At 37.2% G+C, this 25,495-nt stretch overlaps 1 protein-coding gene across 2 annotated transcripts in view; it reads right to left on the bottom strand.

The window, feature by feature from the left end:
- AKAP7 (A-kinase anchoring protein 7) overlaps positions 1–25,198 on the bottom strand; it is an 81,523-nt gene extending 56,325 nt beyond the window's left edge. For both annotated transcript variants that reach the window (XM_058835782.1, XM_058835783.1), the window contains exons 1-6: positions 24,918–25,198; positions 20,003–20,152; positions 18,789–18,934; positions 14,135–14,271; positions 9,819–9,979; positions 3,158–3,270 (exon numbers count right to left, since the gene is read on the bottom strand). In XM_058835782.1, the coding sequence (XP_058691765.1) occupies positions 3,158–3,270; positions 9,819–9,979; positions 14,135–14,271; positions 18,789–18,934; positions 20,003–20,152; positions 24,918–25,077 (867 nt within the window). In that variant the 5' untranslated portion in view covers positions 25,078–25,198. The remainder of the gene's footprint in view (positions 1–3,157; positions 3,271–9,818; positions 9,980–14,134; positions 14,272–18,788; positions 18,935–20,002; positions 20,153–24,917) is intronic.
- Between the last annotated feature and the right edge of the window lie 297 nt (positions 25,199–25,495).

Here is a 25,495-nt window from a genome sequence, read left to right as displayed (position 1 = left end):
AAGAGTAAATTACTGAATTGTGCATTTAATGTTATTTCCAGTGCAATCATAATAATACTGCCTGCATAATATCTGGTATCATGATGATACCATTGAAGTGACTGGCAACAGTGAATCAGGCGTTGAAACTACTCAGAAGTGTTGCAAATACAAACGTTTTTCTCAATAATATATTCTGTTTTACTAACTATACATGCAGCATCTCAAAGATACACCATACGAAAGAATATAACATACAAAAGATGCATAATTTATAATTTTGCCAATTTTTTGTTGTCAACCACTGCCTAGGCTAGAGATACACTCTGCACTAATTAAGCAGATGCCATCAGAGCAATTTAGCTGTCAGTCATCTACTTATGAAATTCATTTCACAGCATTTGCATTTCTGGCAATACTAGTTATCAAAGGACCTTCAAACGTCATACTGCATTTAAGAAGTGCCTCACAACACACCCTGAAATAAACAGGAATCTGGACAAATGGAAAATACAGGATTTGTGATTGACTGGTTGCACCTTAGGAGCCAAGTGTGGGAAGAAGGAACAGAAACATTACCTTCAAATGCAAAATTCCTTTTAATTAAAAATTGCTTATTTTATTGTACTTCATTAGGTCCTTTGCATAGAAGGTAACGATACTAACCCAGGATTCTTATCATGCAAATAATGCTGGAAATAGCTGAACATATTCAGGTAAATTATATCCCTTTGTCTCCTTCCACAAGGACATCTAGGAGCACACGATACCTCTTTTTTTTGGGGAAGTTTTCAGTGGCACATTTAAACTGAAAAATGTCCAACTAAGCATGAGGAACGAGCTGGTCCCACTTCTAAGTAGGTAAATAAGTCCTTTAATCTGAGAAGCTGAAGGGGGTACAGTAAACCAGATAGCTCTTTTCTAATCCACTTTATTTCATACTTTCATCCTTTTTTAATATCTGTTTCCAGGTTTTTTAGATGTGCTCAGTTTTCAAACTGAAAACCTGATTTCTTAAGATCTTTACTAGTTCTGAATTCTCAAACTCTTTGCTTTGTAAATATAATTTTTAACTTTAGGAAAGTTAAAGTCTCTTCAGAATATGTGCATTTCAAAATGCCTGCAATTATATTAATTAAATTAATATATTTAAGTTATAATTTATAATTAATTAAATTAATATATTAATTAATATTAATATATTAATATATTAATTAAATTAATATAATTATTTTATAATTTATAATTAATTAAATTGATATAATTAATATATAATATAATATATATATTATATAAAATATAATGTAATTTAAAAACAGATATTTTTTCCCCCAAAATATAACTTCGGTGGAATTTAGATGCCATTAAGAGGAGAGTGACTTAAAAGCATATTGTTTCAAATAAGGAAGCTTACATTTAAAAAATAAATCAATATCATTATAAAGCAATGGCTGAGAACTGTACTCAACCACTTCAGTACTATTTGCTCTTTTATAGGCTCGCTTATGTAAGCTTCATCCACTTCCCTTTTCTTGCTTTTCATATTGTTGCATGATTTGAAAATGCAATTAGACATTGTATGAAAATGTACTGCAAAATAATTATTCCTTTCATGATACATATTTTTATTTACTGTTTTCTATAAATGCATGAAACTAACTAAATGCAGGAATACAATAAAAGAAAAAATTGTAGTAAAGACTGATGCTTATGCCTGACACTGAATTGACAGAGAAAAATGTACAGATTTTTAACATATAATATCTTTCTATACAGTAGATCACATGCATTATCCAACATTATGGAGGGCTCAGGAAGATGATTTGGAATGACACTGACCTGGTTCTGTCAGCAGCAGTGAATATCAGAACACAGAAAGGATGTATCCTGGCTAATATTTCATGGAAGGTAGATAAATGTAAATGAAACAACCAACCAGGCAAAAAAAGTAAAAATACAGAACAGCAAAAACCCCACCCTGATTGTCTCAGATGTTTTAACTAGTTAAATCACTGAACAGCGGATATTCTAGAAGTGGACTGAAGCTAGCATTTTAAAAACCCAACTGTCATTTCAAGCAAAAGCTTCTGTGAGTTTACAAATTTCGTATCAAATACCACCTACATCCTGTGGATAAGTCCTTAGTTATATTTTAGAGCAGGTACGCTTGTCCTCAAATTTTCTTGATGTATCTCAAATCTCAGGACCTTCTTTCTACTCATTTCAAAATACTACTTAATTAAAACATGCACATTCAGCATCTTTAGACATATTTCTAATTAAACTTTTAAGGATTTTTTTAATGCCCACTATTAATGAAGTATCAAAAGATTAGTTTTATGTACTTTAATTCCTATTTAAAATATTTTTCCCTGAAAATTATTTTCCTAGTCAGTGTTAAAAAATCACATAAAATATTCTATATATTGTTAGTAAAAACATGTATGGACATATATCTTGTGTTAAATATAATACAGTACTACAGTTAAATTAGTATGAAACAAAAAATTGGTACACTAATATTGCTTCTATGTATTTTAATCACAATTATATCCTGTTTTCATGTATTTGTGTATTTTGTCAAAAATCTAATACTAGGCAAGAAATAACTTTCAAGAGAGAATATAGAAGATAAATTATATTATATATATATATAAATATTAATATAGTTTTTCCTCATTACTCTGAAATTCACCAAAGCATATTCAATAGAGAGGACTAACAGTCTGTCTACCATGCATAATCCAAACAGAAATTCCACTGTTTATTTGCTCATTTTCTTCCATACAGTAACAAAATTCAGAAAAAAAAAAAAAAAATTGCATGCATACAATCTACCCCCTAATGGGAGTTCTGAAACTCTGAACAAGAGTTTATTATTTTTATTTTTTTTTAATTTTTTTTATTATTTTACTTTTATCCTTTGGTCTTGCCTAATTTCCCAACAGAAAACAGACCATGATACTACTGCACTGAGCATATCAAGAGTGGTAAACTACAGTACAGGACTGCTTATATGGTAGGTACGTTAATTTTTTCTTTAAAAACCAAGTGTTAAAGTCTCACCTTTTCAGCTGGTTACAAAGTAGCAAATATGATGCTACAGCATAAACAACACTGTCCATCTCCAAATTAAACTTTGTAGATTGCTACTGAGCTATGTGAAATGTGAGCTCACCTCCTTACGTAGCTCTGTTGATTTTGACAATTTCATGAAGGTCAGATGTGGTTTAAAAGCTCTTTCTTCACCTGCCATGATCCCCTTTTCTTGAAATATCTTTTTCATGGTCTCTGACAGAAGGAGAAAAGTGTATCAATATAAAGATATTACATAATATCATGCTTAAAATGTGTTTTCAGATGTAATTGTAGTCATGGCTCCTTCACATGAAAGAAACAAGATGACGAGTACTAAATGGCAGGGAGATTTCTACTTAATTTCAAAGGTACATATTATTTCTTCAGAGGTGTATATTATTTCATGTGAAAATGAATATAGTATTTAATGTGAAATATTTACAGTTAATATCAGTTAAATAATGGCAATTAGAAAACTGTTCATGCTGTCTTATTTTGCTATCAAACTAGAAACTCAACATTAGCAGTGTTCAGGAGTTGCTCTCACTGGAAGTGTGGGAAACTTCAGGAAAACTCTGAGGATGTAAAAGAATTCTCAATTTACCCAAATACTGATAATAGAACTCACCACAGAATACTGTTTTTAATCTCCCAGTCAGACCAGAGGAAATCTGGAAGTGAAAGCTTTAAGTTTTGGCATTGGATTTACATGCCAGCATTAGAGAACATATCAGGTGTGTTGATGATTTTTGCTTGGGTTTTCATGCTTCACTGTTGCATCTGAGGTAATTTCCTACTTTTAATGTACTTTTTCCACAATTTCATCTGTTTACAGTCCATGCCAAAACAACTCTACAACACTTACCTAGTTTATTATTTTGCAACTCATCTGCCCAATATAATGTTTAATTTCTTAGAAATAAATTTCAGTGCAACTTTTGAGTTGTGTTCCATCATTTTTTTTAGATTAAATACTTTCAACATGAAAAATTTGTTTGAAAAAAGGTTTAGATAAAATTGAAAAAAATTGTAAAATCTGTGATAAAAATAATACTGGCAAATAGAGTATTTCTATTGCTGAAAAACAGAAAAATTGCAAAACCTTAAGTTTTTTTTTTTTTTCTTTGCAAGTACAGCTTCCAATTTTTTGCTAGGTGTAGGTCTAGTTCACTCATACAATCAAACTAAAATCAAAAGAGGGAAAAAAATTATCAATTCTATCATATAAATTTAATCAGCCCTTATCAAAACAATGTATGTTCATTTAAATATATACCTTCTTTACTTGATAGTTCAACAGTCCTTTTTCTGACACCAGGAAGAAACAGCATCACATTGTGAAAAAAACAACACAAGTATAGCTGACCAACTTGTATTATTTTAAATTTTGTCTGTGGGAGACATTTCTAAATATACACTGAATCCCCACTAAGCTTTCTGAGTCCTGTATCTATTCTCTGAACAGCACAATTTGGGGACCTATTGATGTTGGTGTTCCAGCAAAGGGTAAATCTTACCAGACCCAGGTTTACACTACTATGTGATGTTCTGACTCAGTCTTGTACATAGCACTCTTTTTTTCCTTTCTGAAAACTCCATTTTTTTTCCTGCCATCGCATCTTGGGCCATGCAGTCCTATCTCACACTCTGCAATTAGGATCTTGTGCTGATGATTTGCATCTATACAAGTGTCCCCTCTGGTAAGAGCTTAGTATCAGAGCAGAGGTTTACCAATGTGCCTCTGATCACAGGACTGTGAACCCAGGCATCTCAGCACAGTGCTGTGAATGTGTGGGAATTGGGTGGGACAGCTGGGCACCTGCACTTTACCCTGCTGAACAGAACTACCGGCCTGCCTGTCTTCTTCATTTTGTGCGAAATAGCTTGGTTCAATATCTGTTCCATTTATCTTTCCAAAATCCTCTTTCATACCTGGCAATTCCCATCAAGAAAAAAACAATGAAAACCTGGGTCAGAAGAGAATAGCACACAGAGAGAGACTGCAGTTTTAAACTTAACAAACTTATGTGTGGGTGTGCCTCTACACACGTTCTCACGGGCATCGGAGTTCTCACACAGCTTTGTCGTGGCATAGATGTATTAAACATCACAGGCTCAAGACATTGGGCTTGCTGGGACTACAGATAGCCCCAGTTTCGCAGAATTTGATGTACAGAAAGTGTGACATTTTACTGGTTAAGATAACTTATGAACATAATTAACACAATGTTTCCTTCTTCAAAAATAATGAAAATAGAATGAAATCTCAGTAAGTAGAAGGGGAAAAAAAAGAAATAAAGAAAAATGTTTTCCTGAGAGCACAGGAAAATACAAGATAATGTAATGCTATTAATATCCATGAAGCTCTTTGAAAAAGTGGCTACAAGAAGGGATTTAACAGTAACTGGAAAGGACACATGGATGCTGTGGGCAAGAGAAAGTTCTAGGCTTGTGAGACAGCATAAAAGTGGATTTGTCGACTGGCAAATACACAAAAGTTGAAGTTTATGATGGGTATTACCTAAACTGAAGGAAATTAGAGGCCAGGGATGAGAAAAATAGACAGACAATGCCCAGGGGTCTTGACAAATGAGTATTCTCCATCTTTCCTCCAGACATTATCATTACTACTTAGACTGAAAAATCAAACAAAATCTGTGTTTTCTTTTATTAGCCTCAGGCTGACTGATGTTTGCAGCTTCAAAGTATACCCTAGAAATGTTAAAGCTATTTTTACAAGCTCAATGACTTCCTGGAACAAATTTTTGGACAGCTTTCAGACTGCCTTTCATGCAGTTTGAAGTACTCTGTAATATCATTTTGTACCTCATTTTTATAATGTCAAAATTACTGAATGTCATCTGCCTCTTACACTGGATGCAGCTGAATCCATTAGACAACTCTCTCCCTATAATTAGAATGGAAATATGATATATGAAGCTTACTCAGAACCACTTTATGTAGGAAAAGCTCAAAAATTCAACAGCTAGATCAATACAGAACAGTTCATAGTAAAACTGCATATTGAGCCATATTCTGTAATACAAATGGCCATATTCTTTCTCAAGATTTCATCAGACACAGAAACCTGCTACATACCTATGTTTACTTCCAGACTATTAATTTTTGATTGTTTCAAAATATGTTCCTTCAATTAAAAGATTTATAATTTAGCAACCGTATTCTGTATTTTTATTTAAATTTTTTTTTTACTTTACACTTGGAAACGAAGGAAAACGGAGCATAGAAAACTTACCATTAGAACTATCATGTTAAACCATGCTAAAATTATTATGTTCTTAGGGTTTTTTAAGAGATGGGCCAAAAGATAAGCCAGAGTCAAGCCAGTTTCCCAGCAGTTGCTCCACTGCTCCTTGGTTGTGTACTTCTACAGTGAGCTGTCACTGTCCCAGACCACTACCATGTGTCAATGAGCTATACTGTTTTTTCAAGCACTCATCAGAAGTATGCGTGGGTTGCTCTGTTTCTCTCCATCACCACACACATATACATAAGAAAGATGAGCTCGTTCATAAAGTAGGATCCATGGAGCAGCTGGGCCAAGCAGTCCCCACTTTATGCACATATGTCAGTACGTAAGGTAAACCTTACACAACAGTGACAATGTGAAGGCGAAATCCTAAACGGAAAAAGAAACATAAGTAGAATTTCCTAAGAAAACTTGCTTCTTATACTGGCTTCAATCCATTCTAATACTTCCTGTAAGTTTGTTATGATCACAAAAACGAAGTGGGTGAGAGTACCTTTTTTTAAACCACAATAAGCATACTGCTTCATTTTAGTAAGCTATTTATCAGAGCTATTGCAATTCAGTGTTTGGCAGCACAATATGAAAAAGAATGTAAATTAAAAGCATTTGCTGTCCCTGCTTTCAGTATGATTTCAGAGAATCATACTTCCAGTCCCACCTAACTAAACAACAGCAATTTGGACTGCCACCTTTTTGTTCACTTCATACAAATCTGTTGTTCTAATGGAAAATTACAATACCTTTGAGAGTCCAATTTTTTCATCATATGAAATGACCTAAGAACAACTGACAAGAGGCAAAATTAATTTATCATAGTTTCAGCCAACTGTAACTAAAGTGAACTAAATTAACTGAATTAAACTATTTCCCTAGGCTGCCTGAAGGGAGGGCAATGCAATTCACCTTCAAATGGATGCTAAATGTGTGGTTTCACAATTTTTAAAGAAGCTCATAAACTATCATCCTTGTCAGAATAAGACTGTTCCTCTCCAGCCCCATACCTGCCACTGCTCCTGACTTTTCTGCCAGCCGTTATGCAGCTATACAGTAAACTTCATGGGCAAGCTTAATAGGCTAAAGATTAACTGGCAAAAGTAAAAACGTTAATTTTACCACAGCTGAATTCTCCATGTGGCTGCATAAAGGGGTCAGATTGCTTTGGTTTGGTGGCAATGTAAGTTTATGCTTGAGTAAAGCTGCAATGAATCTAGAGAGGAAGATGGGCAAAATGACTTGTTTTCCTTTTCTCTTGCTCTGTAGTATAGACTGCTAGGAAATCAATTCAAAGAGATTAGACTAAATGTCATTTATACACAACTAAAGCTAAAGAAAATTACTAAGTTAGTTGTACTAACTGACTGTTGTACTACAGTGCCGTCCTAACTGTATTATAATATATAAGCCAACAAATCAACGTTTCTTAAAAACAAAGGACCAAAAACAAATTAAATATTTGTATATATAAACAGAAGAGTAACTCTTCTGTTCATGAAATACAAGCTCCCTCTCATGGTCAGACTGTAACACGCATCATTAATCCATAAAATCAACATCTGCAAATCCTGTACATAAAAAACAGGATTCACTTATTCACTTTTATCAGCTTCAAGCAGCATTTACAATATAGTTATTAAAATAAAAATCAAGCAATTCATTATCTTTTCCAAATTCACTTAGTTCTTATGGTGCTTTTGGCTGGGTAATTTTCTTCATAGTACCTAGTATTGGGTTATTTTTTTGATTTATGATGAACAGAGGTTTGATTGTTCAAGGATGTCTTGGTTACTACTGAGCAGCACTTGCACAGAGCCAAGACCTTACCTGTTTCTCAGCCCACCTCTCCAGCAAGCAGGCTAGTCGTGCACAAGGAGCTGGGAGGGGACACAGCTGGGACAGCCGATCTCAACTGACCACAGGGATATTCCATACTGTATGGTATCACCCTTAGCATATACCATGCTGGGGAAAGAAGGAAGGAGAATGGACTCCTGTCTTCCCAAATCACTGTTAGTGATGGAGCCCTGATCTCCTGGAGATGTCTGAATATGTGCCTGCCCATGGGAAGAGGTGAATGAATTGCTTGTTTTGTTCTGCTTGAGTGCATGGCTTTTGCTTTCCCTGTTTAACTGAATTCAGGTCAACCCACAAGTTTTCTCACTTTTGCTCCTCTGATTCTCTCTCCCAAACATCCAGGGAAAAGTGAGCGAGTGGCTATGGCTACATGGGAGTGAGCTGCCAGCTGGGACTAAAGCACAACAGTCCTTCAAATATTCTGTGATGCAGCAAAGCATAAGAAAGAAAGTTTTTTAAAAAGTCCTGTAATTGTTTATGTCACTGTAAGGGCACCATTTATAAAAAGACTTTGACAAAGAGTTATTAAAATACTCCTCAAACCTGTCAGAACAGTTTAGCACTATTCCTGGCAGATAATTAAATTATGCTAATGTGTTTTAATGGATTTTTGGGAAGTAACTAACAAATCAGAACAAACAGAAGATCCACATTAGCTCTGCTTTTCCTGGACTTCCATCTCTGGCAAACCTACATTTACACTGGTATTAGCAGACTTGCAATGGCCACGTTCAGATGTTTTTATTATCAAACAATTTACTATATAGTTTATGGAACTACCATTTAGAAGGTAATTTAACTTAATCTATTTTCTATTGCCTATGTTATCAGCATTTCTCCTTCATTCACGTACAACACAAAATAACAACATGAAATCAAAATTCACCTTAGAACATAGCAGAAGCCATACATAATCTTGAAGTAGCAAAACAGTGATTCCTTAATGAATTCAACTGAGGTCTTTGTAAAAGGTCAAACCAGCTGCACTTCAGAAATGAAACCAATGAATTGCTAGAGAAAACACTGTATTAATAAAGACTTTTACAATTTTTCTTTCTGTACTGGACTGCAAAGAGGTAGTGTGACAGCAGCAGTCTTTGCTACTCTGCAAAATGTCCCATATGGGTTATTGCTCTATTAAAAAATGGTGTGACCTCACATTCCTCAGAGCACAAAAGATAATTCATCAATACTGAAAAACTCTTTTAAAGAGTCTTTCCAAGGAATAGTTGGAATTGCTGGAATAGTTTTAAAGGACACCAGTGAATTACAGACAGTACTGTTCTTTGAGAATTTTTATTAAATATCTGTAAACAACATACTTTAAGTAAAGACTCATAGGCAGACATAAATGGACCAAAACAAGGTAGCATGGAGTCTTTACATCCCATTTACAAATTTGCACTATGTTTTTTACATATACTAAATCAAAACTTATCAGAGAACAGTACTGTCTATAATTCATTAACATCCTTTTGAATATATGCAAAGTAGGCTAGAAAGTTAATTATGTAGCATTTGCAACTGTCACAGGTAAATTAATATTGAATAAATTAGCACCAACTTATTTTTGTGCTCCATTCTTATTTAGGTTATTGAGAAGTCTTTAAAACACTTTAACTAGATTGACCAGTTGTACCTGCTATTTCCTTAAGTAGTGTTGTATGATCATTTTCTGCCAAATTCACAAATCCAACTTGATTCCTGAAGTGATCAATTCCTTGAAAAGACAAATCCACTCTTTTTCCTTTCAGGAGATTGTCTACAAAAACCTTGCTGTCTGAAAGAGCACCAACTGCTCTGTTGAGAGGAAAGAAAATACCAATGTCAAATATATTTCTGCTGTTAATATTGCTATTAATCATTATATCAATAAATGAAACAAAGATTTTTTGGTATCAATTTATTATCTACTGTGGTATTTTTTAACTATTTCCTATCAATACAGTTGTTGTTATTATTATTATTACCACCACCTTTTTATAAACGTAAAGTGGTTCATACACTGTGCTATAAAACCATGTAAATAACAAGGCAGACTTAACAGTGGGTTTAATTCCTCAAGAGTTTCCCTCAGTCCTCAAGATATCCAGATTCTAACATGACAGTGTCCCTACTACTTTATGCATCCCATTTGAGATGATGATTACTCAGAAGTATTTAGTTTTCCGTTCTTAAATTAAGTTTTTTCCTCTCCTGATATGTCAGTTGAACTAAGATTCCTCTTCAGTCAAAGTTAATACAGTGTTAGTTAAATTATAAACAAATGTGACATTACATATATAATGATAAAATTATATGGAAATTACAATAAAGCTCATGGAGAACTATTATTAAAAGAGGTACTATGTCAATTTACATTTACTTGCTGTAAGAGAGCTAAGAGGCATGCACACACTAACTGCAATAACAAGGCACAAACCTTTTAATAATCATCTTAATTAGCCACATCAAGTGTATGTACAATTACATGAAATAATTGTTTTGACCTGCACTTAAAGTGATTCAAATTCTAAATTAAAACCACATAAATATTCTTAGTGTTTTCTAAAAGATCTCTCACATCTCACAGTTTTCTTTTCAATGAACCTGAATGTAATCTTCTCCTTAAATCGATGCAGACATTTTAAACACTAGATGGCAGTAACAGGTTAAAAATGCTCAAAAGAGGTATTTTTACTTTTTCTGTCCTAGCTGGATGAAAGCAATCACCGTAATTTCTACAGTAGGTTAAACGATTTCATTGAAGCCTGTAGAAGTCCAAGAATCTCTACACATTCCAATTGTGTTTAACAAGGTGGACTCTTGATGTGAACTGTACATTAACTGGTACCTAGGCCAAGTTAAGAAACACGTGAAGGTTGATTATGTGACAAAATATCCTTCATTGATAGAGCCCCCCTGTGGTCTTTTTAGAGAGCTTTCATCTATACGCTAGAAGTACTTTAGCTCCTTTGTAACAATTTTAAACAACAATGCCATTACTTGTTCCTTGGCAAAGATATTTTACTTTAAGCATCGTCTCTGTCACTTACCTACCCTCTTATCACTGTTATACAAGACTGTTTCTGTGTCTTCCCTATGTGCTGTACTTCAAGACCTTTCAAAAAAAAAAATCTAATACTGGTTCTACCTGTCAGATTACTTCACATATAAGCAGGCATAGATTTATTTACCAACATGAACCTAAAAATTGGTGCAAAACAAGTACAGATACTTTAAATACACTGAGTCAAATTAAGTCAAAGCTTACAAAAGGCTTTTAAGTATTGATTCATGGATGTATCTAAAATCCATCTCTGGATTTTTTATACGTGAGAACTAGTCCACAGAAAGTCCATGGAAAGCTCTGTTCCTCAGATGAACAGAGATTTATATTTCCATGCTGTAGGGTCTGCTGCAGAACTCACTGACCAGCCCAGGTACACCAAATGAGTTCTATGAAAGGTCAATCCACGCAGTGCAGTGTGCTTTCAGTTTAGCATCAAAGATCTAGTTCTACTTTTCTTTTTATTTATAATCTTGCAAACAGTAAAATATGCAGAAAAATGATTGTCATCTCACTCTAGCCATTTTGCCTTTTGTATTCTATCAACCACTTCATAACGTCTAACAATTGCTTTGTAAGAATAATGCACAAGGACAAACATTTCCACTGAAGTTAACAGCTAAAAACGTAACAGTGGTATTTTCTTGTTGTTCCATACCAAATAGTATTTACAATGCCAACTAGTAATTACACTCAGTGCAACTAATCCACAGAGACACCCAAAAAATTAACAAGCACTTTGATCTAAAGTCAAAAAGGAAATAAAAAAAATAATTAAACAGCATATTCTAAGTGAACACAAGCTAGAATTATAGAAGCAGTGCCCGTTTTCTTTCTATATTGTTGTAATGTAAATATTGTAGCACTTAAAATTCATGACGTTTCTTTGTAGAAATTTCTGAGTTTTAATTTTGATCACTTGTTAGAAAAAGTGATCTTGCAAAAAAAGCCAAACAATTCCGTCAGTTCTGTTATTTGTAACGCAAAGGTGAGATTCACAGAGTCTTTGACAGAAAACTAGCAAGAAAAACTTGACACTATAATTACATAATCAGGAATTTACTACAAAAGTAAGCACATCCTGATTTCTAGCATCTGATCCCATGACTATGCATACAGTGAGCAGAGAGTAGAACTTCTTGGCTTGAAGGGAGTGCTGTCATGACTCTTGATTGCTTTCTTTCATTCTAGTTTCAAAATCTCACATTCATGATTTCATACAGTCCTACAAAAAGAGATGTTCAGTGTATTCATGAAAGCTAGACCACAGTCAATTAGGACACTCACATGGGAATTGCAGGTCTGGATTCCCTTAGAAGGAGCGGCCTAGAATACAGATCCTCCATTTTCAGTGTGAAAGCTGTATGTACTAAAATACCATACAAAGGGCTTTGTGCTGAATTGAATGTTATGTTTAGCACATTCTTATCACGCATTTGACTTCAAATAGCATTCAACACATTTCATTTCTGTATAGACAGAGGCACTATTGTGCAAACACAGTTGAAAAATTGTAGATATCTAAGTAACTTAATGGATCCAAACCTAAGGATCTGTGAACTCTCAGATGCCCAGTTGACTAGCTGCACTTTGAGAGATTACTCTCCCCCTACATTACACACAGCTTCTTTTACCAGCCTGGATCTTGGTTTCTTTCCATTAACCTGGTATCAAAAATGGGTGAAGCAAGAAAAAGGCAAATTCAGCATTTTACTCTTTGAGATCTCCCAAAAGATGAAACAAAAAACATCAGTTATGATATTTTATAAAAAAAAATCTCATTTAAAAGAACATGCAATCTAGAATACCTGAGGATAGCTGAGCTAGAAACCTATAGGAGGCATCTGGTCAGGGAAAGGGTGAATCTCTGAGGAAGCTGCTGCTGACTAGAGGATAGTTCTGAGTGCCTGGACTGTAGAGTTCTGCTGGGAGAGGCAGAGAAGAACTCTGTAAGTCAGTGCTTTGGTAGCATTCAGACAGTGAAAGCTGAGAAGGGGCCCACAGAGTAGCAGAATATCCTGAATTTGAGAATATTTGTTTTGGACTCTTAAAAAATACTCATGAAGTACATGAGTACATGTACAAAACACACATGTGCTTTGAGGTATTATCCCACGCTCCTTTTTTTAAAAGTTTGTACTTCAAACCCTTAAAAAAAAAAAACCTCATAGAAACACCTGGTGGTTGTTCTCACCAATTTTCAGGTGCTATCACAGTTTACTCATTAACCAGGCACATGGAGAGGGGAGGCAATCTAACAGATCTAGTATCCTTTGCTTGCCTTCTTATTCTCTGTTCCTGGCTGTTACTCTCCCCTTAGATCAGACTGTTGAAGATGCTGACAAATTTGCACCTTCACAGGACAGGTAGGAGTACAGAGATCTCAAGGATACAGCATTCGAAGAAAACAAATGTGCAGAAACAAGGCAACTGATTTAGATATGCTGATTATTCATTATTTTTAGGTGTGTCAAATGCTTTCAGCCAAAATACTTCTACTTATTAGAAGCATGCCCTTGACTACCAAATGGTTCCTACATTCTGCCTTGGATTTTCACTAACTTTTGAGCAATCTGCACTTCAACAGATTTTTAATTCCCCTGTCCCCTATATCAAAACATTGTTTTAAAAATAATTACTTTAGCAAACATGAGATTTATGCATGCAAGTTCAGCACACAGTAGGAAAAACACATACTTTGTTCAGAGCTTATTACATACCATAAATTATGAAAACAGCTAATATTAAGATTAGCATTTTAAAAACAACATGAATTAAACGTTCAATAACCCTAGAAAATTAGGGCTGTGTATGGAACAAAAAAGTGTCAGTTAACCCTGCAGGTTTCTCTATGAGCACATCAAGCAAAAATACTATCATAAACTTAATTTGTAATGAACACCTACATGCTAATTTCTTCTTCACTGGATAAATGCATCACTAGCATGGTGACATGCAATGAGCCAGAGCGAATCATTGCTTTGGAAAGCCTTTGATCCTTTTGTATTATTGCATCTTGGACAGTCTGAATACTTCCAGTAATCTGGGAAGAAAGACACAGAAACAGCAGTTAGCCACTACAACAATTACTGTATCCCATCATGCAAGTGAACAAGAAAGCACACAACTAAAAACAAATGTTTATGTAAAAACCATTCTAGAAGAAGAAAGTTTTATCCTCTAACAAAGCTGTGCTAATTGACCTGAGTGAACCCAAACTGGGTACAAATGGAGTGCTTAATAAATCACTGGACACACCCACTTAATCGGAGTTTCCTTCCATAAGTATCATAAACTCCTGAAGCAGATTAAGATCATCCAGTTTTACACTGCCAGTAATACCAATAAAAAGGTTCTTCAAGGAATTTCTCTGCCCACTCTGCTAAATGTCTATCTTGGTATGCAAAGGTAAGTGACTGGAAAAAAATGATCTTTGCCGGACTGGGCACATAGAAAACCGGAATATTCAGTAAATAATTCATAGAGATCTGATTTTCAATTCTGAACATATTGTCCAATAGACAGATATAATTTATATACTCCCTTAAAATGTATTTAGACATATTTCCTTGCAACAGGTATAGAGTTCTAACTTCATCAGTCTTTCTCTTTAAAAATACTGGAATTGCAATTTTTTTATTGAAAATTATTTATATGGTTATACCTGCTCTGTAAATTGCATCCAGAATGTTTACTGTGCTTGGCATTATGCTAGTTGTATTGTAGCAATTTAAAAAACAAAACACTAAAAACCTGCAACAATTCTTGAGTATGTTAGTGACAATTAAATCAAGTCAAATAAACCTGACCATCTGATGAAATTAATTACTTCTTAATGCACAGTGAGCAAAGACAAATCATCTTTGGTGTATAAAATCTAAAAGAAGCATGTTGAAAACTCCAGTCTCGCTTTTTTGTTGTTTACTTGTTTGAAATTCAGTGGTGAATACTTCACTAATTACTTTACTTTTACAAGATAAGCACAAGTAGCTCTTAAGTATAAAAAAAAAGCACTGATATATTTTGGTAGCTCTGATAATCATAAGGAACACATAAATTTCCTGGGGAAAAAAACCCCACAGTCTAATGGGAGTGTTCCATATTTTTCTGAACTGAATTTCTTAAGATGACTTTTGCCATGCAGAAGTTTTACTTAATAAGCCACAGATATCTACTACTGTCATATAAATATAACTAAATTATAAATCAAAGGAACCGATGCTAGCAAGGGTAGTGAGGAGGACGGAAGGCAAAAGCTACTTGCCAGAAAACAGGATATGGAATTTACAAAACCACAAGTGTCTTAAGTAGTGTAGGACATAATGACGAAAATTCCACCAACATTTTATCATAAATCATATTGTAGTAAGACCATCTTCCTTCATATGTCAGAACTGACCTTATCCTGGATAAATAACAGTTTCATTGTCTCAGATGGAGGAGGAATTTAACCCATATTTAAGCAAAGAACTGGTAAATGTGACCCCCGCTAATTACAATGTATTGACTGAATGATTATTTAAGTTTATAAGCTAAAGCAAAAAATGAAAAACTTAAAAATTAAATAAGTGTCATACTAATTACAAATTTCAACCATTGCTTCTAAATTTAATTTGCACCTGTGAGCTGGCAAAAGAAAAAATATAAATGTAAGTGTACAAGTCCTTCAGAGTACAGAAGACAGATGTGGAACTGTGTTATCATAGCAGTAAAAACCACCCTAGCTCTGAAAGAGATCAGTATTATTCAGCATTTAGTTTAGCAGTCCCACATCCCCATAATCCTATAGCTCCCTTCAGTAGTACTTCCACACAAGTATTCCACACATGTTCTTTTAAGGCTCATTCTTTTATGCAAGCACCAATGGCACAAAAACTGCAGGAAATTAATACCTCTGAGATGTCAATTTTTCTCTCCAAAACTGGACAAAAGGTTGAAAACTCAAAAAACCCCAATGGACAGGCTCATAGCTGTATAAACTCTTATTAGGAGACCAAGTTAAAAACTTAACAAATAATATGGCTTTAGAACAAGGTTAAGTCCAAAGACAGCCAGTTAGCAGTTCCAGAGAGAAGTTATTGCTGAATCCATCAAGAAAGTAAGAAAAATCCTACCTTTTGGATACAGGTGAAATAAAAAGAAGGCTGAGCATGTCCTCCCTCTCTGGCTGAAAGACAATGCTCTACACAATCAACATTATTTGGAAAGAAAAAAAAGGTTCTCAACTAAATTTTTCTGAATTTCAGAAACTTATTTTTCAGATGCTTTCCCTGAAGTTATGTGATCAAAGTGTAACACAACAGCTGTTAAAGAGGTGTGCCATCACAATGCATATCACAATTTCAGATTTGTTCTGTTTTCTCCAATAAATCTAAGGTGAAATTACCATTTGGGTGTACTAATCTAATTAAGCAAACTAGGACTCTTCCAATGCTATATAACAAGATATGCCTCACTGCATAAATGAGTCATAAATAGCATAAATTGATATTTAACCTGCTACTTGCATTACCTTACAAAGTATTATTTTACATTTCAACTGCTATCATGCTATTTCTTTTTACTTGACATGTCATAACTTAAAAAATTTTTTAAAGCAGATCACACCTAACAATTCCTCCCTCTGAATTTTTAAAAAAAAAAATTCAAAAAAAGGCCTCAACTACCAATTTCAAGATCTTCTCTCCCATTACTTGAAATACATTATTCTGAAGGGTAATAGAATAAGATTTGCTTATTGTAAAGATACTACTAGTAAGTAAATGTAAAGCTTTAAAAATTTTTCAGATCAACAGTAATTATAGTCAAGACTGGAGAACCCTGAGGGCTAACCTACCAAGTAATAACATGTCATTTAAGTCATGGTTTAAAAAAATCTCAAACAAATAGAAAAAGATACAATGATCATAATCCATTTAAGTATTCTTGCACCAGTTCAGTATAAATTCAAAATTAATTTCTGAAGATTCAAAACAATTAAAACGAAAACATGGAAGCTTTCCATTTTCCAAGAGGAACAGTTGATTAAATGTTTCAGAAATATCCTTTACTGTCCTCTGTGTAAAGCTTAAATTACTACATAAAATATGAAGAAGTAATATTAATGCTTGAAATACTTCACTGGAATAAAATCAGGTCTTAAAAAAAATAAAGGTTTCGCATTACCAACTGAAATTCTACCAGCAATTACCAGATTCACTCTGACTATCAAGAAACAAGATGTCTGAATTTTGGCTAATATTGCCTATAAAAATTCCAACGTGTATTTTCTACTTTCAGAACATCTCTATCTCTAAGGCAAGTATAAACAAAACTTTCTAGTAAAGTTCTGGAATTCCCAAATGCTCTGAGATTCAGTTTAAAGAGTTGTTTCTTTACCTCTCTAAATGATATGACTAAATAATGACATAAAAAATCAAGCATACTTAAGACCTTCTCAACCAACCCTTGGGTATAGTAACAATCATCAGCAAGAATTCTCAATTACCAGATTATATAACCCCTACATTATTCTTGCACTTGTTAAATCATGGAATCTGTTGAATGGATATGGAAGAAAAAATATTTTAGAATAAGATACCACAAAAGATATCCTAAAATACTTATATCAGGTTTTCTGGATCTTATAAAACCAGCCTTTACTATCTCTTCTTCATATATTATATTTTAAATAAACAAAGACTGCAGTGTTATTTTCATATTTTCTTAATCTTCTTTCACTTTTTCAGAGAACTGATAATACAGATGTAGGATGAGTTAAAATTCATCTACATTCTCATCTACATTTAAAATTAAATGTATTGAGATAGTTCCTGATATTAAAAAAAACCTGCAAACTAAATTTCCAAATGGTGTTAAACCGCTGGGTTTAACTTTTTAAATATAAGGCACCTACTTTCCTTGTTTCAGACAGGAAAGATATCAAAGATGTACCAGAGACAACCTGCAGCATGTAAGAAACCCTTTTCATTTACTGCCTAAACGAGACAACTCATGTAACTGCAAGAAAATACATTTTCATAAAGAGCTCTTTGCATTTCCTGAATCCACGTGAACAACATCTCACTAAAACAACAATTGTTTGAATTTTAAATAAGATTAATCAATTTACTGGAAAATGCTAAACTATAAACTGCCAAGTTAAAACAGTAACAGATCCAAATATAACTTAATCTATAAAGAAATCTAAAAATATTGCTAGAGTTTTTCTTATTAACTTAAAAACTAACGTCTCAATTCCTTATTCTACATGAACAACAAAATAGGCAATAGCGTAACACTACAGAGGGGAAATTTCAGCCAGCTTCAGTGAAATCTGTAAGACTGACAAACTGAATAAAAATGTAAGTATTTTTCCTCCAGTCTTTTTTAGAAAAGCAATTTTATTCACGGAAATGTTACATAACATAGCATTACTCATTGAATGGACTGCTAATGTTTCTTTAAAAATACCTGAAAAAAAATTGTTTTGCACGATACCAAACACTGTTCTTTTTATAAACACATGTACCTGTTGAAGTAGTTCTGGTTATACCAAATTAGTATGATAAAGATTATCACCTTTGGATTAGTAATTGGAAGAGAAATGAAATAATTTGGCTGATATTGTTTACTCTTTTTCTTCTTTCTCTCAATGTCTTCTTCAATTTCCCTTCCAGCAGTCCGCTTTCTTTTCTTCTTAATACTTAGTTCAGAAGTTGCACGCACTGAAGAGAAAAAGAAAGTTACTTTCAGTATGCAGACATTTAAACAAAGATAGTCTTAATATGACACCAACAGGAGCTGGACTTCAATCAACTGACTGGAGCATGTCTTCCCACTCACCTGCTCTGTTCATGCCCTGAACTGTCTGACTGGGATCCAACTCTGACCTGAATAAATGAAGCCATACAAGTGAAGTACCACACCTGAAATAACAGCCTACACCTCTAAGCAAGGTTTGTAAGCTGCTAACACAGACAGACACACTGTTTCCAAACCATTGAGCCCCCCTTAGCAAACGTATGCAGCAGGACTACAGGCCTGCATATTGTACACACTTGAACATGGACATGACTGTAGAGCAGAAGGGCCAATATTTAACTTGAAAAATCCCATGCATTCTGCCTTTTTAAATATAAAACACAATAATACAAAGGATTATTAAAGCAAAAAGTTGTAGTAGACTAAGACTGACTAACCTATAGCACAGGAGCCAAACTCAGCCCAGAAGAAAGTATCATCCCAGCCAGATCTGCTCTCTACCTCCTCCTTTCCCAGAGACACCTTCTGTGACTTCTTTCTAGTGAAAGAAATGTGTGTGTCCTCAGCTCTTCCTTTGCACAAAAATGTTTTTCTCTTAGCTCATTTCCTTGAGCCTTTACAGACCCTCTCTCACCAGATGGCCTAATACACAGTCATCAGCTGATCAGGCTGCAGACACTCACTGTGCAATTAGAAGCGTCCTTCCAGCCCCATGCTGGGAATACACATATTGAAAGACAGCTCACAAAACCTGAGAAGCCCACATACAGTAATGTGAATTGACATACGAAATGTCTTTATTCTGTGACTCATTGCTCCACAGAATAACAAAAGGGTGAACTCTTAATATGCTCAAGTACTGCAGGACTGACTACTAATGAGAAGGGCTCTGGACTGCAACCTGTTTGCAGGAATACACAATACAGAATGTTCCACGTGCACGGTCCATGTGTCAATGCCAACAGGTAGGACCAAGAACTCAGTGCATGATGTGTCTATGCCTTCACATTACTTCTCTTTAATGTACTTACTCGCACATTCATCTTCAATATCTGTGTCCATAAATGGCATTTCTGCCATTAGAGAGTCTACTGAATCAGCAGCACATGGCTCTTCTCTCTGTTGTGCTTCTTCCTCATTCTCTTTAAAGATTTTCTTTTGCTGTATATTTTCCAGCCCATCTGTAATATATTTAAAATAACACACTGGGTCTTAGTTTTTGATATAAACAGATAAGATACATTATCCATAAGCAAGATACCGAGTAAACATTTCATTAATTATCAGCAAATAAATATTGACATATAACCCCACGAGGATCCTGTTCTTCTTCTTTGTCAACAGATCAGTAAAAATATGTTAGCATTTCATGTGAAATAGCAAAAAAAGACAGTTCTGCTTTCTATATTTTAATAACTCATGGTCTTGTTTGGTTCCAAGTAAATGAAGTTACTGCAAAAAAAACCCCAAAAACTTATAGCTGAGCATAAAAAATAATACCCTTCAGACATCACATGAAGTTCATTTTAGATAACAGTAACGGTATATGAAATTCAGTGCAGACAAATATTGGCAAATTAATTCCACTGTAAACACACTGAAAATGAGGCATGAAGAAGAAGGAAGGGAATCCCATCATTCCACATATAACAAAGGGTTCTCAGCTGACTCTATAATTCAGGAATGAGATGATTATTCCTGCATGTCCCACTCAGTTTGGCATGTTTTAGACAGCAATGATCTGAATTTCTCATTCTGGAAACTGACTTTTAGTATTTAAGCTAAATAAGGAAATCAGTGTAAATGAAAACACATCCTGCATGTACATGAAGATATACATGAAGCTCTACCTCAGAGTAATACCACAATCACAGAATATTTTGACGTAGGCAGGACACAATAATGTCCACTAACAAGTTTTTAAAAAGGTCTTTTCCCCCAGGAATACTGAGTATGAGCATCGAAGTAATTTCCTTATTTTTTCCTTATGTCTACTTCATATTTCTCCATCAATAAACTCTAATATTGACATACTACGTTATACCTTAAAAAAAAAACCAACCAAAATCTTCTCTAGCAGCAAACAATGGGCATATAATCAGGCACCCAGCAATACTCTTTTGGGACAACTCCACAATGGGATTACTGTAGTGGAAGGAGCCTTATCTTAGAATTGCAGTTTATCCCAGGACAGCTCATTACTACAGACAACACATTTTCAAAGCTCCGCTCATGACCAGCACAGATGGCCCAAATCTGGCCTAAGAGGAAAATTCAGCAGCAAAAGTGTACATTGTGTTCTTGAGGCATGCAAGGCTACACATGTATAAAATTGATATTACAGATCCAGCGTGGGTCATTATCACCCTGTGGAATGTTTCTTACACATATCACTTTATGCTAAGGAAGATAAATAAAAGAACAACTTGATTAAATGCTAATTCACTCCAGGCTAAAGTAGCGAGGCATAAATCACTCTGTGGTTGTAGTCTGACACCTAACTTTATCCCCCCAGGCTATTCAAAGGAAAAAAAAGTATTTAGATTTGTTACTTGTTCTCCCTGCAGAACTATGCATAACAAACAGATGCTAAAGCAATAATAAAATTATTACTTAACATTCAGATTTAAGCTCACACAAAGCAGATTGCTTCTGGTATCCACAAGGATACTGAAAACAACCCTGGATCCAAAGAGATATCAAAGAGAAGGACAAGACAGAGGTCCATGAAACTGACAAGTAGGTCAGGCTGGGGCAGAAAACCTCAAAATTCAGCAGTGCAGAATCATCATCAGTTGGGAGCAAAAGGGGTTTGTTAAGATAGCATCAGTTATAGAACAAGGACTAGCATAAATCTAAGGGGTGTACATTGCAGATTACAGGTTTCCTTTGCTCTGCTCAAAAAGCATCATACCTGTGCCACTTTGCAAAATGCTGCCTCTTCACAATAGTAAAGTCACAGCTACAGCAATTAACATTGCACTTTGAGTAGACTGAATTGAGCAGGTAGTTGGAGAGAGAGAGAGAGAGAGATACGATCCCCCTGAGCCTCTTACTCCAGGTTAAACACCCTCAGTTCCCTCAGCTGCTCATCAGACTTGTGCTCCAGATCCTTCACCAGCGCCACTGCCCTTCTCTGTACAGGCTCCAGCACCTTAATGTCCTTCCTGAACCGAGGGGCCCTGAGTAGGACACAGGAGTTGAGGTGTGGCCTCATCAGTGGCAAATACATTGGGACAATCACTGCCATGGTCCTGCTGGCCACACTGTAACTGTTCAAGGCCAGGATGCCACTGGCCTTTTCAGCCACCTGGGAAAACTGGCTTCTGACTGTCAAAACCTGTACCAGGTCCTTTTTCACTGGGTCACTTTTCAGCCACTCTGTCCCCAGCCTGTAGTGCTGCAGGGGATTGTTGTGGCCAAAGTGCAGGACCCAGCACTCTGCCTTGCTGAATCTCCTATCATTGAAATCAGCCCATCGATCCAGCCTGCCCAGGTCCTTCTGCAGAGCCTTCTTACCCTCCAGCAGATCAACACTCCAACCCAACTTGATCTTGTCTGTGAATTTGCTAGTGGTAGACTTGATCCCCTCACCAGATTATCAATAAAGATATTGTTGAGGAATGGACCAAACGCTGATCCCTGGGGACACCACTAGTGACCAGCTGCCAACTGGATGTGGCACCATTCACCACCACTCTCTGGTCTGGCTGTCCAGCCAGTTCCTAACCCAGAGAAGAGTGCACCTGTCCAAGCCATGGGCTGACAGCTTTTCCTGGAGTGTGCTATGGGAGATGGTGTTGAAGGCTTGGCTGAAGTCCAGGTAGACAAGATCCACAGCTTTATTCTCATTCACCAGGTGGGTCCCCTGGTCATAAAAGGAGATCAGGTTGGTCAGGAAGTATCTGCCTTTCCTAAACCTGTGCTGGCTGGGTCTGATCCCTTGTCCTGCCTGTGCTGTATGATCACACTTAAGATGATCTGCTCCACCACCTTGCTGGGCACTGTGGTCAGACTGCCAGACCTGCAGTTCCCTAGATCCTCCTTCCAGCATTTCCTGTAGATGGGCATCACACTGGCCAGCCTCCAGTTGCCTGGGACCTCCCCAGTTAGCCATGACTAATGAAAGATGGATAATGGACAGCAGCTTAATGAGCTCTTCTGCCAGCTCCCTCATCACCCTAGATCCCTCATCATCCCATCCAGCTCCATGCACTTGTGAGCATCTAAGTGGTTAAGCAGGTCACTATCTTCTTCCTCCTGGATTACAGGGGGTCCATTCTGCTTCTCCTCCCTGTCTACCAGTTCAGCTGGGGCCAGATGCCCTGGCCAAGCCTTACTGTTGAAAACTGAGGCAAAGAAGGTGTACCTCAGCCTCTCCTTCCTTGCCTGTCCCCTCTGAAGAGACTGTAACCACCCACTGCAGCACTCCAGTCATGACAGTCACCCTCCACCTTTCCCTGATGGCAGCTACATCACAGCTTTTCTGCTGGACGATGGCCTCTAGTTCCTCCTGGAACTGTGTTTCTTATCCATACTGCTGGCACTGGTGGAGATGCACTTCAGCTCGGCTGTCAATTTCACCCCTAACTCTGGCATGCAGGCCCTAGACCCATCCCTAGTGAGCCTGGTCTCATTCCCTTCCCCCTTCAAACCTTCTCAATCAGCCCTGCCAACTCATTATCTAGAATACTTTTGCCTGTTAGACAGGTGAACATCATCTGCAGTTCTGGTGCTGCATTAATCTCCCCATGATCAAAAAAAACCCAAATTCCACCATCTTTAAGCCACTTGTTGATCACATGGGTTTTCCTTCTGTTCCATTCCTTCTGGTATTTATCTCTGATACCAAAGGAATCAAGGAAAACATCACCTGTGCGCCTATCCCTTCAACAAGTCAACCCAGTGCCTTGAAGTCCTGTTTGATTACCCTGGTACTTCTCTCATCAACCTCACCACTGTCAACCTGGACAGCCAGCAGTAGGTAGTAACCAGTGTGCAGAATTAGCTCAGGGTGTCTCTTGGTAATACCCCTTACCTGGGCCACAGAAAGTCATCACACTTTCCTGTGGAGTAGGTCCACACGGCATACAAGGAGCCCTCAGATACCCTGAGAAACAAGTCACCCACTACAGCTGCCCGTCTTTTTTTCTTAATACCTGCATTTGTGATCCGCCTGGTTGACTGCATTGATCTGGAAGACCCTCCAGATAAATCTTCTTCTCCACTGTTGTCTGCCTGACCCTCAAGATCCAGGGCCTCCTACCTTTTCCATAAAGGCACCTGGGGAGGCAAGGGATGCCAGGAGGGGATTCTCCTAACTCTCTGAGCAGGGACCTTTTTCCATTTCCCCCCATTTGCCTAAGGGCAAGAGGGTTGGGGCTCCTTGACTCTTGCTGAGCTTTCACCCACTGCTTTCTATTCATCTTTTTAATAACAAATCCTTTAGAGACAATTTAGCTAAGAGCTGCTGTAGAAGTAGATGACCTTAGTGTTAACGCGTTTTGAACCTCCAGGGCTAGCACTATAATTTGCATAGCTAAGGAAATTAACAACAACAACAACAACAATAATAATAACAATAGTATTTCTTGTGGAAAAAATGGTGGGGCTAATATTCAACTCAGGTCAGATACAGAGTTAGGGAACTAAAAAGAAAAGGAGTAGTAGTAAACTTAGAGGGAAAAAAAGGTAGATTTAGTGTTTGGTCAGTGTTTCAGGGCAGCAGATTCAGTGCTCAGCCGGATGCATACACTGTCGGCAAGCCCAGGGACTGAGCGGGGCAGGCAGGGAAGCGCCGGAGCCCTATCAGCAAGAGCCCACAATTAAGTTGAGAAGTTTTCCCCTGCGCCCCGCACGCCCCAGCGTCCGCCCGCAGCCCAGGAGGGAGGCGGGCGCGGGGCCTCGCCAGCGCCTGCCCCCTGCCCCCGCCCCGCCGCCTCTCACCGTGCTTCGGGGCCACCCCGGCCACGCTCCGGGCATCGCCCCCGGCCCGTTCCGCTCCCTCCGCCGGCCGCAGCGCCATGGGCACGGCCCGCCGGGCGAGCAGGGCTCGGGCTGCCGCCGAGCACAGCGCGGGGAGGATCCGCCGCAGCAGCGGCCGCATGCCCGGCCGGGGCGAGCAGTGCTGCCCGCCGGGAAGCCGCGGGGCCGATAGGGTCTGGCGGAGCGGCCGCGCCCCTCGGGGAAGCGGCGGGGAAACAGGGCCGTGCAGCCGTGGAACTACAGCTCCCGGCACGCTCCGCGGCGGGGATGGGCGGCCGCACGGCCCTGCCCCTCAGCTGCCCCGGCGTGTGGCGGGACCGCCTCTCGCAGCGAGAGGCGCGGCCTGGAACCGGAGATCCGCGATTCCAGCGCAGCTTGCGCTCGGTATCTTAACGAGAAGCGTCTGCCCAGCGCTCGCCCCAGTGGTGGGCTGCAGACAGCGGGAGTGGCGTCCCTCAAAATAACCGGCTGTAGCATAGGGCGGCCAAGCGACAATTAACAGTAATTTAGCAGCGGTCTAGGGGAGAACATACAGTCTT

The sequence above is a fragment of the Poecile atricapillus genome, chromosome 3, assembly GCF_030490865.1.
Source record: "Poecile atricapillus isolate bPoeAtr1 chromosome 3, bPoeAtr1.hap1, whole genome shotgun sequence".
NCBI classification, from domain to species: Eukaryota; Metazoa; Chordata; class Aves; order Passeriformes; family Paridae; genus Poecile; species Poecile atricapillus.
This window is presented reverse-complemented; position numbering and strand designations above follow the sequence as displayed.